Consider the following 17,102-nt stretch of genomic DNA (forward strand, 5'->3'; position numbering starts at 1 on the left):
GTGTTGATAGAATAATGTTTGAAATAAAACTAACTTTGCATTGTATGAATCGTTGCATGTTGAGGGACTATTTTCTCATATATCAGTCCGCTGCTGCCAAGCTTTCTATCAGGAAGTACAACTCACTGCTTCTCAGATATAAATTCTTCAAATGCAAGGTTGGTTTTACTTCTAAAATTATTCTATCAACACAGACATTCACATTGATAGTCTGGTGTTATAATTGTTTTGTTTCGGGTGTTTTGTGGAGTGGGTAAGACTATTTTTAGTTGCAGGATAACTATGGCCATTGACATGCACTAGCCTAGCGCCAGCGACCTCAGCAAATACAAGGACTGGATGGAATATTTCAAAAAGTGTCTCCACACATCTCCAACACGCTGGCTCACTAGAGATGAATGAGGCCATATGTCCAAAATTCTGGACTGTCCCTTTAATGCCTTGATATTTTCAGTCCGAACTGTAGGCACTGCCATATCTGAGGTTTGTTAGATTTTAATCTGAGCTTTATTTGAACACAATCTCCCAGAAAGAGTTGATTTAGTTTGAACAAGTTTAACACACAAAACCTGGACTGGAAACTTTTCTTATTAGTTCAGTAGCTTACTAGATACCAGAGCTGAAAGTATTTACATTTTTTTGCTAGTACAATTGCTTTTTTGTCCAGTGAGGTTCATTTGGTTTTCTGATAATTTATGTTATTAGGGTCTTTTTTCAGACCAAGAGTTTGTTTTCATATCTGACAATTTCGACTGCTCTCTACGGTCTTCCTCAGAGTGCTCACGTAATGTTGCTGTGACGTGTCCAGTCAGATGATTTAAACAGGTTTTGGTGCTGTCTTCCAACTGGTGGAGGCAGAACAACAGCGCCACCTGCAGTCCCACATCCTCAGGACAGTATCCCAGGTGTGTGAGAGTAAAAAAGCCCCCTCGTCCCGGTTTAAAGTCCCGTGGGCATGTTTCCGTATTTTGATTTCCTCTGTAATCCAGCGGCGATGTTTGTTTTCCTCTGTCCATCCTGCCTCCACTGGTAGGAAAACAAACTCTTGGTCTGTAAAAAGAACCTAATAACATACAATTACATTTTTGTTTACATCTATTACATATGACTATGATTATGCTATGATTATACTGGGTCAAACTGACTAGTCCATTCTAATGTGAAAGGGAAAAATCCTTTGACATTTAAAATAGATTTGATTTTTTATTCACTTAATGTAATTTTGAGAGAAATTGATCAAATTGCTCCGAGACCTCAGCAATTAGTGGCACTGAGGGCAATTGGATGGGGGCCCCTCCGGGTTTGGGGGCCCTAGCGACCGTGTACTCTTGTCTAATGACAATGCCGCCTCTGAAACACACTAATAATAAAGGGTTACTGAAACAAAACACAACTCCAGGTCTGTTTTGGATCCGGAAGTCCATTTTGAGTAATATAGGCGAGTTTCATTGTTGACAAAAGCGCGCGTTGCATGCTGGGAATTATTTTGGTCAGCGGTAATAAACACTAATTCAACATGACGGACGGAGCGAGAAAGCACGTAAAGGGGATTGATCCCGGTTATTTATCCACTCTAACGGCAGAGGACCCAAGACCATTTGACCAGAAATTGGTCATAAGCATCGACAGACGCCAAATCACCCTTTTCAACCCCGACAAAAGGTGGACAAAACCACATTTCTGGTCAGAATCGCCAACTACCTGGCCAAACATTCACTTCGGCGATATCCACAATGACTTGGCGGAAACTCCTGGGTCGTTCACAGCAGAAAAGATGAAAGCCGACAAGAGTCTCGATGTGTTGTTGAACTTGTTGGAGTCCACGGTTTGCTCGGATCTTCTACGTTTGCTCTGCGAATGTTTGAAAGCCGTTTAATTCACTCAGAATACGAAAAAGACATTTTCCTTTTTCCGTGCTTCTATTTGTGCATCTGATAATGCAGCAGGAATTTACCATTATCGGGGATAAATACGCGAGGTTACTCTGTGTTTGACCGCTACTGTGTTTCTTGCCTCCGACCAAAATATTTCCCAGCTGAAACCCCCCTATAGGACCTGTAAATAATTCTGAAAAACATGATGTACAGTAGAGGGCAGGGGCAGGAGAAAGGGGCAGGAGAAGGGGCGGGTCAGAGAAATAACTGTGATTATCTTGAACCAGAAGCCCCCTGACAGAGGCTAATGAAGCTAATGACTGTAGCTATAGGAAGCGCTCACCTCGCCATCTGTTTGGATAATGATAATAACAGGGTAGTAATGGTGGAGCACGCTTCAGCGCTCTCCAAACACGCCACCGTGTTTTACGCTACATTCACCCGTCTACTATAGGACTCTTAAGCATGAGGCCTTTGAGAATTTATAATTTTTTTAGCAACACATCTCACGTTGAAAAAGAACACACTCATTAAAAGCGAACAAGGTTTTACTTGCGAGAAAAAGTCCGCAGGGTTGAAGGTCTTATATTACGCGAAATGGCTCTAAAGTGTATCGCGTAAGTTTTCCGGTGGAGCGTCCGTCAAATTGAATAAATGTAAGGTAAAGCTCTTTAATGTCACACTGTGGAACATTCCAGACAGAGCAATGACATCTCTGTAGAAAGCTCAAAATGCTCTGTTCCACCTTGTGATGTCATGAAGCGGTAGTTTTCAAGGTAACAGCTCCTTTTTTACCTTTAGTTCAGTAGAGGCCGGTGTTCTGTCGAAATGGGCTGTCCCTGTCGAAATGAGCTCCCCGCAGCCTAAATCGACAGTGACGCCTATCGATTCATGCTACCCCGTCGAAATAAGCGACCTTAAGTTGCATAGATTCAATAAAGCGAACCTCCCCAGTTTTACAACATATTTCTTTGTTTGCAGACGGTGATCGGACTTTATATCTAAGTTATATACAATTATAACTCATTTATATGGATATGCGTAGTTCATTTCGACAGTCATATTCTGCTCAAATAGGGCTCTGACTAAAGGTAACACATATCGACAAGTGATGTGCTACCTCGAATAATGCTCCCACTGTAGAATCACCATTGTTCACTCATTTATAAGAATCTGGGTGGAGGTAGCTCATGACGATAGGCCTGTATCTTCTATCAAATAAGGCTAAGGCATGCGCGTTGCATGCTGGGAATTATTTTGGTCGGCGGCAAGAAACACTAATTCAACATGAGCGAGAAAGCACGTAAAGGGTATTGATCCCAGTTATTTATCCACTCTAACGGCAGAGGACCCAAGACCATTTGACCAGAAATTGGTCATAAGCATCGACGGACGCAAAATCACCCTTTTCAACCCCGACAAAAGGTGGACCAAACCAAATTTCTGGCCAAATATTCACTTTGGCGATATCCACAATGACTTGGTGGAAACTCCTGGGCCATTCACAGCAGAAAAAATGAAAACCTCCAAGAGTCTCGATGTGTTGTTGAACTTGTTGGAGTCCACGGTTTGCTAGGATCTTCTATGTTTGCTCTGCGAATGTTTGAAAGTCGTTTAATTCACCGTTAGTGGTTCTTTTCACTCGGAATATGAAAAAGACATTTTCCTTCTTCCGTGCTTCTTTTTGTGCATCCGATAATGCAGCAGGAATTTACCATTATCGGGGATAAATACGCGAGGTTACGCACTGTGTTTGACCGCTACCGTGTTTCTTGCCTCTGACCAAAATATTTCCCAGCATGCAACGCGGGCTTTTAATAACAGTGATGTCAGCTGAAACTCGCCTATATAAGAGAAACAAAAGACTGGAAAAATTTTAATCTTTATATTAAATAAATATCATAGGCTACAGTGTGAATTATGTTTTAGATTCTTTTGTCAGACCAAGAGTTTGTTTTCATACCTGACATTTTGGAATGGTCACTTGCGGTCTTCCTCAGAGTGGTCATGTGATGTTGCTGTGACGTGTCCGGTCAGCTGATTTAAACAGGTTTTGGCGCTGTCTTCCTAACGGTGGAGGCAGGACGACAGCGCCACCTGCAGTCCCACTTCCTCAGGACAGTATCCCAAGTGTGTGAGAGTTAAAAAGCCCCTCGTCCCAGTTTACAGTCCTGTGGGCACGCTTCCATATTTCGATTGCTTCTTTAATCCAGCGACTGTGTTTGTTTTCCTCTGTCCCAATGATGTTTGCGTCCCAGTCCATAATGTGGTTCTCTCTTTTACATTATCAGAAATGGCCGATTTGAGTTGTTCCTGTTCTGCTTTGTGTTTTGTTGCTCGTGTTTCACCTTCGCTGTTTCCTTCCCGCCTTCTGTCCTATGTTCCTTTTTCGTGTACTGAACCCCCTCCCTGTTTCCCAGATGTGTGTTTTATTGCAGGACATGCAGGGTATTTCGTATATGACATTACACTTATGCTCCAGTTCTATTTTGCCCTTTGGATGGACGAGTAGTTGCCTGAGTTTTCTGTACGGTTTCACTGGTGTGTTCATATTGTGTTTTCTCATTGCCCTCTGGAGCTTTTTTACTCTCACACACCTGGGATAATTAGTCTGATTCATCAACCGGTCTGACCTTGCAGCGTTAGAATTTGTTTGCTTGACGGTAGGCGGGTACTTTTTTAAAATTTAACCAATCGCTGCTATTTGGTCGTGATGTATTTAATGCGCCGCTAATGGGGTTAACTGGTATATTAAGCTTTTCCCAAATCCTGTAGTAAGAAGGGCAATAACATCTTTCCCCTTGATGAAATTCACCAAACATTCTCTTTGTTCCAGCTTTAAATCCTCGATCTCGGGAATCGTTGCCAACACAGAATGTATGGCTCTTCACTGGTGCATAGGGTGACCAAACATGCGTTTTTTTCCCGGACATGTCAGTTTTTTGCATCCTGTCCTGGGCGTCCGGCTTTTAAAAAAAAAAAATTTAAGTGATGGAAATGTCCGGGTTTTTATTGCCTTTCATTGTCGATTAAATTGAGCGTCTCTCGTAGCTCTCTGTGACTCAGAAGGAGCGAGCAGACACAAAGAGTTGGGCAGTCTGCAACACGCCGAAGCTCAAATGCGCATTTAACAATTACTTGGACAAGAAATTCTCCGTTTTCCATCCCGGTTGGTACAAGTGGGAGGCCATGTGCACAGGTTCTGAGGTGAGAGTAGCTCAATGTCGAGGCCCCACCCCCCCATCCCCGGTAAGGTGTTCGGGTTTTCACAAAAGGAAATATGGTCACCCTACTGCTGCACAAACTCGCACTTCTGAGGTTTTTGCGAATTCCAATTCCTGACGTAGTCGCTGGAGAGAAATGAAACTGAGCGAAGGCACTAGGTGGGATACTGTAATGAGGAAGTCAGACTGCAGATGGCGCTGCCGTTCTGCCTCTGTGACAGGTTAGAATGGTAGTATATGCCCCTAATGTTATGCTCTGTGCCTTGTTGCAGTGATACAGTTCATGAGATTTCATGTTAATAAGTTATAAACAGTAAAAAGGTTTGTAATAAATATTAATAAATATACATTTAAATAAGCCTTAAAAATAGGTTAAAAAAAAGAGTTAAAAGTTTATTAAAACATTTATTTTAGTTTATTTTTCAGTAGCATCTATCACATCTGTTATCAACTGCTTAGCCTGGAATTCGCTGATCTGGTGATTGGTAATGCCTTCGTGCACCACTTGGGGGATTTCGCGCTCCTTCTCTTTGTATTAAACTTGTGCATGAAGGAAGCAGCGAGAAATCACTCAAGTGGTTCTTTTGTTTTCAGGTGAGATTTGCCAATTGTTTTTGTTGTATGTACATTGTTAAAATGATAATCTGTTGAAATAGGAGAATGTTTTATTATCTAAAGTTTGATTGCTGTTAAAACACAGTGGAGCACTTCCTGTAGGTGTATTTGTGATGAGGAAACCACGTTAGAACACTCTTTAAATTGAATGAAGTCGTGTAAGTCCATGTGGCGGTGTGGGATCGCGTGTACCGATGGAGATGGTCCAGACGGCGGTGATCTTGGCGCGGGCCTTGGTGTGGGAGTTGAAGCGGCTGTGGTGGAGCGGGTTCCTGATGGCGATGTAGCGGTCCAGAGAGATGGCGCACAGATGCATGATGGACGCCGTGGAGAAGAGAACGTCCAGGTAGATCCACACGGGGCACAGCACCGACGGGAGCGGCCACGAGTAATCTACGAAAAAGGAGAGAGAAAGAGAGAGGGGGAAAGAGAGAGAGAGGGGTTATTCATGAAACTGAAACAAGAGGGGAGGGGTCAGGTGTAATCTACGAAAAAGGAGAGAAGAGAGAGAAACAGAGAGAGAGAGAGACAGAAACAGAGAGAGTAAAGAGAAAAACAGAGGGAGAAAGAGAGACAGAAAGAGATAGAAAGAGACAGAGAGAGAGAAGAGACAGACAAAGAGAGAAAGAGAGAAAAACAAAGGGAGAAAGAGAGAGAGATAAAAGAAAGAGACAGAGAGAGAGAACAAACAGACACAGAGAGAAAGAGAGTAAGAGAGAGAAACAGAGGGAGAAAGAGAGAGAGACAGAAAGAAAGAGACACAGAGAGAGAAAGAGATTAATAGAGAAAAACTGAGGGTAAAAGAGAGATAATAGAAAGAGACAAAGAGAGAGAACAGACAGACAGAGAGAGAAAGAGAGAAAAACAGAGGGAGAAAGAGAGAGAGACAGAAAGAAAGAGACACAGAGAGAGAAAGAGAGTAAGAGAGAAAAACAGAGGGAGAAAGAGAGATAAAAGAAAGAGACACAGAGAGAACAAACAGACAGAGAGAGAGAAAAACAGAGGCAGAAAGAGAGAGATAAAAGAAAGAGACAGAGAGATAGAACAGACAGACAGAGAGAGAAAGTAGAGACAGAGCAGGAGATAGAGAGACGCCCTTTAACAAACTAAACAATAAAATCATAATTCTTAAAGCTGCACTGTGTAACATTTTTGGTGGAGGGTCCGAAACCAGCTTGTCTCACTGTAATACATGGAATGTTTCACAGTTTGTAGTTACACTCTTTTTTTCTTTAAAAAAAAGTTTCATTTATTTGATAACAGATATTTTTAGTCAAAAAAAAAAAAAAAAAAAAAAAAAGAGGTAAATTGGAGACGTGGAGAAATATTACACTGTGTAATAATAATGGCAAATATGAGTAACACGATGAACTATCAGGACGTCCAGTACTGATGTTCCCAGGCTAAGTCTAGTCCAAATGAGGTCGCTGTCCACGTCTTCTCTCAATAATAATAATAATAATAATAATAATAATAATAATAATAATAATAATAATACAGTTTTATACATTGCTTTTCTGGACTCTCAAAGACACTTTACAGTTCATTATTCATTCACTCCACACTCTGTTGTGGTAAACTACTATTGCAGCCACAGGTGCCCTGGGGCAGACTGACGGAGGCGAAGCTGCCAGTCTGAGCCATCGGCCCCTCTGACCACAACCATCACTCACACACACTCCACTTTCCTACTAGAGAATGTGACTGGCTCCCCCTGTGGCTCCTGATGTTCTCAGTGTCTCTCATCCAAGTGGTGATCAGACCTGGTCCTGCTGAGCAAAAAACATCTGACAGGATCAGACTCTGACAAGTCGATACGGCCATGTTCAATTTAAACTCATTTTAGAGTGTTTTTCTCCGTCTTTACTGTTCCTGGACTCTGTGCAGAATTGTGATGCCATTTCAGACGGTGCAGAATGTTCCAGTTCATTTTGTCTCAGCAACTGGAAACTGGAAACACACACAAAGGTGTAAAACATTTCCACTTCAACCTGTGACTGAGCCACAAGAAGCTACAGGTTCTCCACATTCAAACTTCAAATGTCAAACTTCAAATTCAAAAGCTTTTCCCTGAATAACACACACAATTTCCATGACCATTAACAACAATTTTCCTGCGTCTGTGTTGACGTCCTCATGACGTCCAAAACTGTCTCCTAATCCACAGTTCAAATGTTTAACTCTAGATTATTGACGTCCAAGTGGATCAGAGTTAAATTTACAAATAATGGACACAATTTACTCAGCATTTTTTAGTCCAGAATTAGTCTCAGACCGATGGACACAATATAAACATGATCTACACCTGTTCATAACACGTCAAATGTTTACTGGGAAAGAAGATAAGAAAACTGGCTTCTAGTGGCTGTAAACTGGTCTTTACTCTCTCTCTTTCCCTCTCCTCCTCTCTCCCTCCATTTCTTTCCTCTTCCCTCCTTCACTTTCTCTCCCCCTCTCTCTTCCTCTGTCTCCTATCCCTCCCTCTATCCTTCCCTATCTCTCTGTTTCTCCCTCTCTCCTTCCCTCCCACCTTTCTGTCTCCCTATCTCCTCCTCTCTCTCTCCCTCTCTCCCTCGTTCAGATTGATGGACGGGTTAATCCCAGTTTATTCGTTTGTGACTCAGGTCTCCATGGACACAGACACAGCTCTCTCTCTCTCTCTCTCTCTCTCAGGAAACGCATGACTGCCCTCCTCTCCTCTATTTCTCCTCTGTCTCTCTCACTGTCCTCTCTCTATTACTTTCTCCTTCTCTCTCTCTCACTCCTCCTCTCCCTCTCCTTTATTCTTTATTCTCTCTTCTCAGTTTTTATTTCTCTCCTTCTCTCTCCCTCTCCTCCTCCGCTCTCTCTCTCCTTCTCTGTCCCTCGCTCTCTCCTCTCCCTCTCCTCCTCCGCTCCCTCTCTCTGTCTCTTTTACTCTCTCTCCATCTCTGTCCCTCTCCTCCACCGCTCCCTCTCTCTTTCACTTTCTCCTTCTCTGTCTCTTTCTCTCTCTTCTCCCTGTCCTCCGCTCCCTCTCTCCTTCTCTGTCCCTTTCTCTCTTCTCTCCCTCTCCTCCGCCACTCCCTCTCTCTTTCACTCTCTCTCCATCTCTGTCCCTCTCCTCCACCGCTCCCTCTCTCCGTCTCTCTTTTGCTTTCTCCTTCTCTGTCCCTTTCTCTTCTCTCCCTCTCCTCCTTGGCTCCCTCTTTCTTTTGCTCTCTCCTTCTCTGTCCCTTTCTCTCTCCTCTCCCTTACCTCTCTCTTTCGCTCTCTCTCTTCTTCTCTGTCCCTTCTCCTTCTCTCTCCCAGTCCTCCTCTGCTCCCTCTCTCCGTCTCTCTTTCTCTGTCTCTTTCTCTCTCTTCTCCCTCTCCTCCTCCGCTCCCTCTCTCTTTTACTCTCTCTCCTTCTCTCTCCCTCTCCTCCTCCGCTCCCTCTCTCTGTCTCTCTCTTTCAGTCTCTCTCTCCATCTCTGTCCCTCTCCTCCCCCGCTCCCTCTCTCCGTCTCTCTTTCGCTTTCTCCTTCTCTGTCCCTTTCTCTCCTCTCCCTCTCCTCCTTTGCTCCCTCTCTCTTTCTCTCTCTCTCTCTCTTCTTCTCTGTCCCTCTCCTTCTCTCTCCCTCTCCTCCTCCACTCCCTTTCTCCTTCTCTCTTTTCTCTGTCTCTTTCTCTCTCCTCTCCCGCTCCTCCTCCGCTCTCTCTCTTTTTCGCTCTCTTTCCTTCTCTGTCCCTTTCTCTCTTCTCTCCCTCTCCTCCTTTGCTCTCTGTCTCTCTCCTTCTCTGTCTCTTTCTCTCTCTTCTCCCTCTCCTCCAACGCTCCCTCTCTCTGTCTCTCTTTCACTCTCTCTCTCCTTCTCTGTCCCTCTCCTCCTCCGCTCTCTCCGTCCGTCTCAGTGTGTTCTGGAGAGCGTTGGTTGCAGGTTCCAGTGTGTTGTTGACATTTCAAAGTGCGTGTGGAGCGTCGTTGGTTCTTACATAATGAACTCCATCGTACTTAAAAACACATTAGTCGTACAAATCACTTTTCACTCACTCAGAGTCTGTTGACAATCTCAACGCGAGTCGCTCCAGTCAACGAGCGACTCTGCCCATCTCGCTAATACTTATCCCGGGTGAGTGAAGTGTCTTGCCCAGTGGCACAAAGACACTGCTTACTTCTATGGTTTATTAACAGCGAAGACATAACACGTTCACTTCACCGTGTTGCCTTTTATTGTTTTGAAAATGCTGGATTCACTGAAAACAACGTATCTTCTCTCGCTTTGCTCCTGGTGCTAAGTCAGTCCCCCTTCAGAGCGCAATCACAACACAGTCAGTGTTCATCCTGCTAATGAAACAATCACATTATGTTTGTGAAGTTGTAGTGTAGGCCCCAGGCCTTCACTTCTAATTTGTTGTTGTAAATGATTGTGTTATGTCCTGATTTCTGCTGTGGGAGTCCTGGTCCGTGATTGGTGGAGTAATTCTACACCTGACCAATCCTGCTCCACCTCCAGCCTCGTCCAACTATTTAAGGAGACTCCAGCACCTGTTCGAGTGGCCAGTCTGCCATTTTGTGTTTGTGTGTCTCTTTCGTGTCAGTCACTTTTTTATACTAGTGTGTCTGAATTAGTTTGTTTTGTTGAGACACTAGTTTAGTTCTTTTTGGTGCTTTTTTTAATATGTCACTCGATTCTGTTTGTGGGTTTATGTGGTTTTACTTTAGGACACTTGTGTTTTAGTTCTGGGTGTCCCTTTAGTTTAATCACTCGTTTTTGTGTATTGTGTTTTGGCACAAAACATGTGTGTTAATCCTGTTTTTTTGTTTCTTAGTTTAGGTTATTTTCTGTATATTTTAGTCTGTTTTGTTAATTTATCTTTTACATCCATGTCAATTAAATATGATTTAATTAATTCCATTATCCATCTTGGTTCTTTTGTTACTTCCCCTGTCTGTAGAAGAGCTGGGTCGTAACAAGTGCACATGCAGGACACTTTTGGGGTGTTTAAAGTTCACACTGGAGATCACATACAAGTCGTATTTAACTGGAAATGTCAACAACATCGCAAAAAAATTGGATTTCACCAAAAAAATCCAAACTAAGCTTTAAGCCCTTCAGTCTGAATGAAGCCTAAAACCTCTTCAGACAAGTTTTTGATGAAGGGCCAGTGTTCTAACATGATAGAAAGCTCCAAAAAGCAGCTCATGAGGTCAAAATAAGTCCACTTTGTGCTGTCTGCGTCTGGTTAGAAAGTGTTTTATTGTTTGATAATCAGGAAGCGGCTTTACTCTCATGGCAAAATTCTTCTCTGGTGTCTGAAATACGTGAAAATCGCTTATAAAATCATCTTTGTGAATGATTAGGATGCTCAGAATGCATAAGGTAACTGAGGAATAGCTCTTAAAATGATCTGGTTGTGTTTGTCACGATTTTAAAACAGTAAAAATCACGTACAGCTCTGATAAGTGTGTCTATCTGTACTGAAGAACTGCCTCCGTGTGTGACTGAGGAGCTGTTGTTTGAGATGTGGTCTCCTGGGATTTCCTCTGAGCCCGGGACCAATGACCTGGAACTGAGCCAAATTATCTTCCTCCAAAACCATCTCAAAAACACACAAGAGCCCCACTGAACCGGAGACACGTCCGCGACCGTCGACACAACCGCCCGACCTTCACTACGTGGACCTTTTACCGTTTTACCGTCTTCAACATGTGAAAAACAGAACTCCCTCCTCACTCAGTTTATGTATATTATTATTGTTGTGACAGTAATGCAAACAACTAGCATGCTAATGTGTAGTTCCTGATTATCTGACAGTAAAAAACTTTGTAATTAGATGCAGACAGGGTGCAGTGGACTTAGTTTGACGTCTGTACTGTACTGGGCCAAGACAAAAGGGTCTGGACTCTTTTTTTTCCATCTAATAAAGTCAGAGTTAAGGGTTAGAATGTTTTATTGTCCGTGAACCAGGAAGTAAAGCTGTTGCTCTGTTAGCATGCTAGTTGTTGTTCTGTATTGATTGCACTGACCTGTATTTAAGCAGGAAACCCCGCTGAGATTTGCAGTGTCTTTTTCAGGAGTCTATGCCCCAGAGTGGAGTATGTAGTGCATGTATGGTACATGATTTTAGAGGCAGGGGAAACTGGAGCATTTACACAGGCACAGGAAAAACATGGAAACTCCACTCAGAAAGACTTAGGCTACGTTCAGACTGCAGGGCTTAATGCTCAATTCAGATTTTTTGTGTGAAATCCGATGTTTTTGCGAGGTCGTTCACATTTACAATTAAATGTGACTTGTGTGTGATCTCCAGTATGAACGGTAAACAGCCCGAAAGTGTCCCACATGTGCACTGGAGACACGATGACGTCATCCGCAGCGAGCGTGCTCTGTGTTTACGGAAGTTGTCCAAACATGGACGTGAGCATTGAGCACCTGGAGATTTTAAAGTTCCTCTTGTACCGGAGCCAGAACATGAACAACTTACTTGTTTTAAGGAGGAGATTGAGAAGGAGAAGGACGAGGTTTTTGGCCGTGGCGTTTTGTAGGACAGCGGCAGCGACGTCCATTGAAAGGAACATGTGGGTGCAGAGACGTATCCAAGAGTGGTGAGTGGTGATGTGCTTCACTTCAGTGACATGGAGTTCATTAACAATTTTCGCTGACTTCAGCGCAGAATAGTGACGTTTGTGTCTTGTTGATAACGTGTAGGTCGGATTCATGCGCTTTGACCGTTCAGACTGAAGTCACATGTCAAAAGATCAGATATGTATCGGTTTCAGGACCACATTTCGAAGTGGCCTGGATCGCATTTGAAAAAATCAGATCTGTCATTAAAAGATCAGACACAGGTCACATAGGGGCCAAAAAATCGGATTTGGGTCACTTCAGGCTGCAGTCTGAACGTAGCCTTAGAGATGCTCGGATGGCGGTTACAGCCACGGACTCCGCGGCTAAACCTTGGGTCGGGCGGATGACGTGACGACAAATAATATTTTAAGTAAATTCGGGCGGGTGACGGTTTTACTCCCTTTTCCTTTCTTCGTTCCTTGTGCCCTGATGTACAGAAGCCAAGAGGGGTCACTACAAACGCAAACTCCGCAACAAATACAAATGCCACAACACAAACACAAATGCCGCAACACATTAAAAAGCCACAACACATTAAAAAGCCGCAACACATTAAAAATCCACAATGGAAGTGACCGTGGGACTCTATTTTCCGATGGACCGAGCGAAAGAACTACAACGTGAAAAGTAAAGGGACGGAGAGGTTGGAAACGTAAGCAAAAGTAATTTATTGTTTTATCATTATTCGTTTCACGTTGTAGTTCTTCTTCTTCACTTGCCGCTTGCTCGGTCCATCGGAAAATAGAGTCCCGTGGAATCCGTGTATCATTCGTTCATTCGTTTTTCAATATAAAACCAAAAATAAGAAAACGAAAAAACAACAGTTTTCTTCGTTATTTGTCTCCAAAACCAAAATGAAAAAACATGATTCGTTTTTTCAGTTTTCGATTTTGTGTTTAAATGAAGAATGGAAAAAACGGATAACGGCCGTTTCCCGTTTACGTCACTTCCGTGACTGCGATGCCGGACTTTTGCACCGCATACGGACTGAACCAGGACTGATCCAGGTCCGAGACCAGACCGAGACCAGAGCAGGACTGAGACCGGGACCAGAGCGGGCCTGAGAGTGAGACCGAGACAAGACCAGGACCAGACCTGGACCAGACCGGAGGCTCAGAGCCCACGGCAGGGCCGGAGCTCGAAGCTGAGGCTCGGACCCCATGGAGGGGTCTTCATTTAAACACAAAATCGAAAACTGAAAAAACAAATCGTTATCCGTTTTTTCATTTTGGTTTTGGAGACAAATAACGAAGAAAACTGTTGTTTTTTCGTTTTCTTATTTTTGGTTTTATATTGAAAAACGAATGAACGAATGATACACGGATTCCGTGGTCACTTCCGTTGTGGCTTTTTGATGTGTTGTGGCTTTTTAATGTGTTGTGGGGTTTGTATTTGTTGCGGCGTTTGCATTAAAATAGAGTCCCGCGGTCATTTCCATTGTGGATTTTTTTTTTGGTGTGTTATGGCTTTTTGTTGTGTTGTCGCATTTGTATTTGTTGCGGCGTTTGCGTTTGTTGTGACCCCTCTCGGCTTCCGTACTGATGTGGTCTACTTATGTCAGACCTAAAAAGGACATGGTGGAATATGAGTGTTCTTTCTGTGACAGAGGGATGTTCTGCTGATGGTGAGTCTGTTCTGTGCTTCTGTCGCGTTGGAGATGGTTCATGTGAAACTTTTCAGAGATTATACGTCTGCAGGTCATATGCACAGACTGTATATATGAATGGACATATATTCTAGCCTCCTCGTGTTGTGGCGGTGAATTACTTCTCAGCGCACAGACCTCAACCACACAATTATGATGTCTGAATCCCAAAACTAAAATGTAACAATAGCAGAACCAGAAACAAAAGTGATATGGTTCAAAAGAGTTGAAAAGATTGGCTTTGTCAATAGACGCATCCCACTGGAAAAATCAAACACGGCAGTTTGATGCTCACGTTTTCAGAGGATCCTTGTCAGTATGGATTGCGCGATGACCGGAAGTCCGAAATTCGTGATGGATGTATACGGAGAATGTGACATACGAAGACCAGAGCAAGTACCGATTAGAGATGCGCGGATTGCGGTTACAACCGCGGTATCCGCGGTTGATCCGCGGGTCGGGCAGAATGACGTGACGAAAATAATTTTTTAATTAAATTCGGGCGGGTGGCGGTTGCGGAATGAAAAAATAACCCATCCACGCATCTCTAGTACCGACGTGCAAACGTGTCTCCACAGTGAGTCAAGATTGAGGGTGCGTACCAGAGAACATAGAAAACATCCTTAATGAATGAATGAAACCGGTTGGTGGAGGCTCCCATTACCATAACAGCAAAACTACACTTCTGTGAACGATGAGAAAACTCTTCTAAACTCACTGAGGTGAATAATTGGGATGTCAGAAATGCATTAGCGGAGTGAAGAATAAGTCCGGACCCCTGCAAACTCTTTAACAAACGGATAAATCAGTTTAAATAATGTATGTAAAGCATATAAGGGTTCATTTGATATTCTGATTCTAAAAGTATCTAATTCTAAATTCTAATCTTTTTCCCCATAGCTCCTTAATATCTGTAAAAGACATTTCCACTTGACTCTTCTCCTAAATGTAATCTTTAATCATTCAAGTCTAAAAATACCTCAAGAGAACTCAAACATAAGTACCATAAATCAGTAATGCCCAACTATGACTATGATACCACTGAGGCTACTACTACGTCTACTACAGTTATTCCAAATACTACTACAACTACTATTACTACTACTGCTGTTGCTACTTCTAGAACTACCACTAATTTGACAAATACTGCTCACTACTACTACTACTGCTACCACTATCACTACTGTTTCTATTTGATCAATACTACTACACTACTACTACGAAGATACAACGAGATACAACTACATCTGCTGCTGCTACTACTACAAATACTAATACTACCACCAAATACTAATACTACCCTACTACCACCTATTACTGATTAATACTACCACACTGCTATTACTACTACTAAGACAATGACAACAACGATTACTAATAATACTAATACTGCTACTACTATTAATACTAGTCACTCCAGTTTAGAGGCCACAGTCACTAATACCACATTAAAACGGAAACAAAATTAGGACTAAACCAGGACTAAACCAAGTCTATATCAAGACTAAACCTGAAATAAACCAAGTCTATATCAGGACTAAACCAGGACTAAACCAGGACTAAACCAAGTGTCTATCAGGACTAAATCAAGACTAAACAAGGACTAAGCCAAGCCTCTATCAGGATTAAATGAAGTCTATATCAGGACTAAACCAAGTCTATATAAGGACTAAATCAGGACTAAACCAAGTCTATATCAGGACTAAACCAGGACTAAACTAAGTCTCTATCAGGACTAAACCAAGTCTATTTCAGGACTAAACCAGGACTAAACCAAGTCTATATCAGGACTAAACCAGGACTAAACTAAGTCTCTATCAGGACTAAACCGGGACTAAACCAAGTCTATTTCAGGACTAAACCAGGACTAAACCAAGTCTATATCAGGACTAAACTAAGTCTCTATCAGGACTAAACCGGGACTAAACCAAGTCTATTTCAGGACTAAACCAGGACTAAACCAAGTCTATATCAGGACTAAACCAGGACTAAACTAAGTCTATACCAGGGCTAAATCAGGACCAAACCAAGTCTCTTTCAAGACTAAACCAGGACTAAACCGAGTCTTTATCAGGACTAAACCAAAACTAAACCAAGCCTCTATCAGGACTGAACCGCGTCTCTATCTGGACTAAACCAAGTCTTTATCAGGACTAAACCGAGTCTGAATCAGGACTAAACCGAGTCTCTATCTGGACTAAACTGGGACTAAACCAAGTCTCTATCTGGACTAAACTGGGACTAAACCAAGTCTCTATCAGGACTAAATCAGGACTAAACCAAGTCTATATCATTACTAAACCAGGACTAAACTAAGTCTATACCAGGGCTAAATCAGGACTAAACCGAGTCTCTATCTGGACTAAACCAGGACTAAACCAAGTCTCTATCAGGACTTAACCAAGTCTTTATCAGGACTGAACCGAGTCTCAATCAGGACTAAACCGAGTCTTTATCAGGACTAAACCAGGACTAAACCAAGTCTCAATTAGGACTAGACTAAACCGAGTCTCAATCAGGACTAAACCGAGTCTTTATCAGGACTAAACCAGGACAAATGTGAACGCACCTAAAAGTCTGTTTAATCTACAGTTTTCATGACAGGTCAGAGTTCTGTGGTGGACTTTGCTGTGTAAGTGGGTAACATCATTTCAACACTGCTTAAGAGTCCAGACAAGAGTCCATTTTGTGTAATCTGAGCCCTTTAAAGTTCTCTCCTCCATGAGTCTAAAAATACCTCCCAAGAACCAAAATACCATTACAATGAATCAGCCATGTTCAATTTTTCACGTGGACTCATTTCTCAGCGCTGTGCAGAAACAGACTCAGAGACAGAGACGGAGCTCATATAGAGACATCACCACGGCGACCGGCAGGAGACATTACCACGGCGACCGGGAGGAGAGTGAATGAGCGCGTGTGTACATCAGCACGAGGACGAGGATGGATTCTAGATGATTTGAAATGTCTTTGAGAAGAGGAGAACATTACGAATTCGTGGATCGTAATGATTGTGATAAAGTAAGAGTTACTTTCAGGACAAAAAAAGCACATTACTCATTAATTTAGACTAAGATTAATTGAATGAAATGAGTAAATTCAACAGTGACGTGTTAGTGCCAAGAGTCCAGCTCCATTTCCCAGTCTGTTCCAG

The 17,102-nt window shown here is 42.7% G+C and overlaps 1 protein-coding gene across 1 annotated transcript in view; it reads right to left on the reverse strand.

The window, feature by feature from the left end:
* The window catches only part of htr2aa (5-hydroxytryptamine (serotonin) receptor 2A, genome duplicate a), a 76,123-nt gene that overhangs the window by 25,406 nt on the left and 33,615 nt on the right, over positions 1–17,102 (reverse strand). The window contains 1 exon segment of the mRNA XM_020931670.2: positions 5,906–6,106. Within this exon segment, the coding sequence (XP_020787329.2) occupies positions 5,906–6,106 (201 nt within the window).

Source organism: Boleophthalmus pectinirostris, unplaced genomic scaffold, assembly GCF_026225935.1.
Source record: "Boleophthalmus pectinirostris isolate CB_2022bp ecotype Guang Dong unplaced genomic scaffold, ASM2622593v1 HiC_scaffold_1, whole genome shotgun sequence".
NCBI lineage: Eukaryota > Metazoa > Chordata > Actinopteri > Gobiiformes > Gobiidae > Boleophthalmus > Boleophthalmus pectinirostris.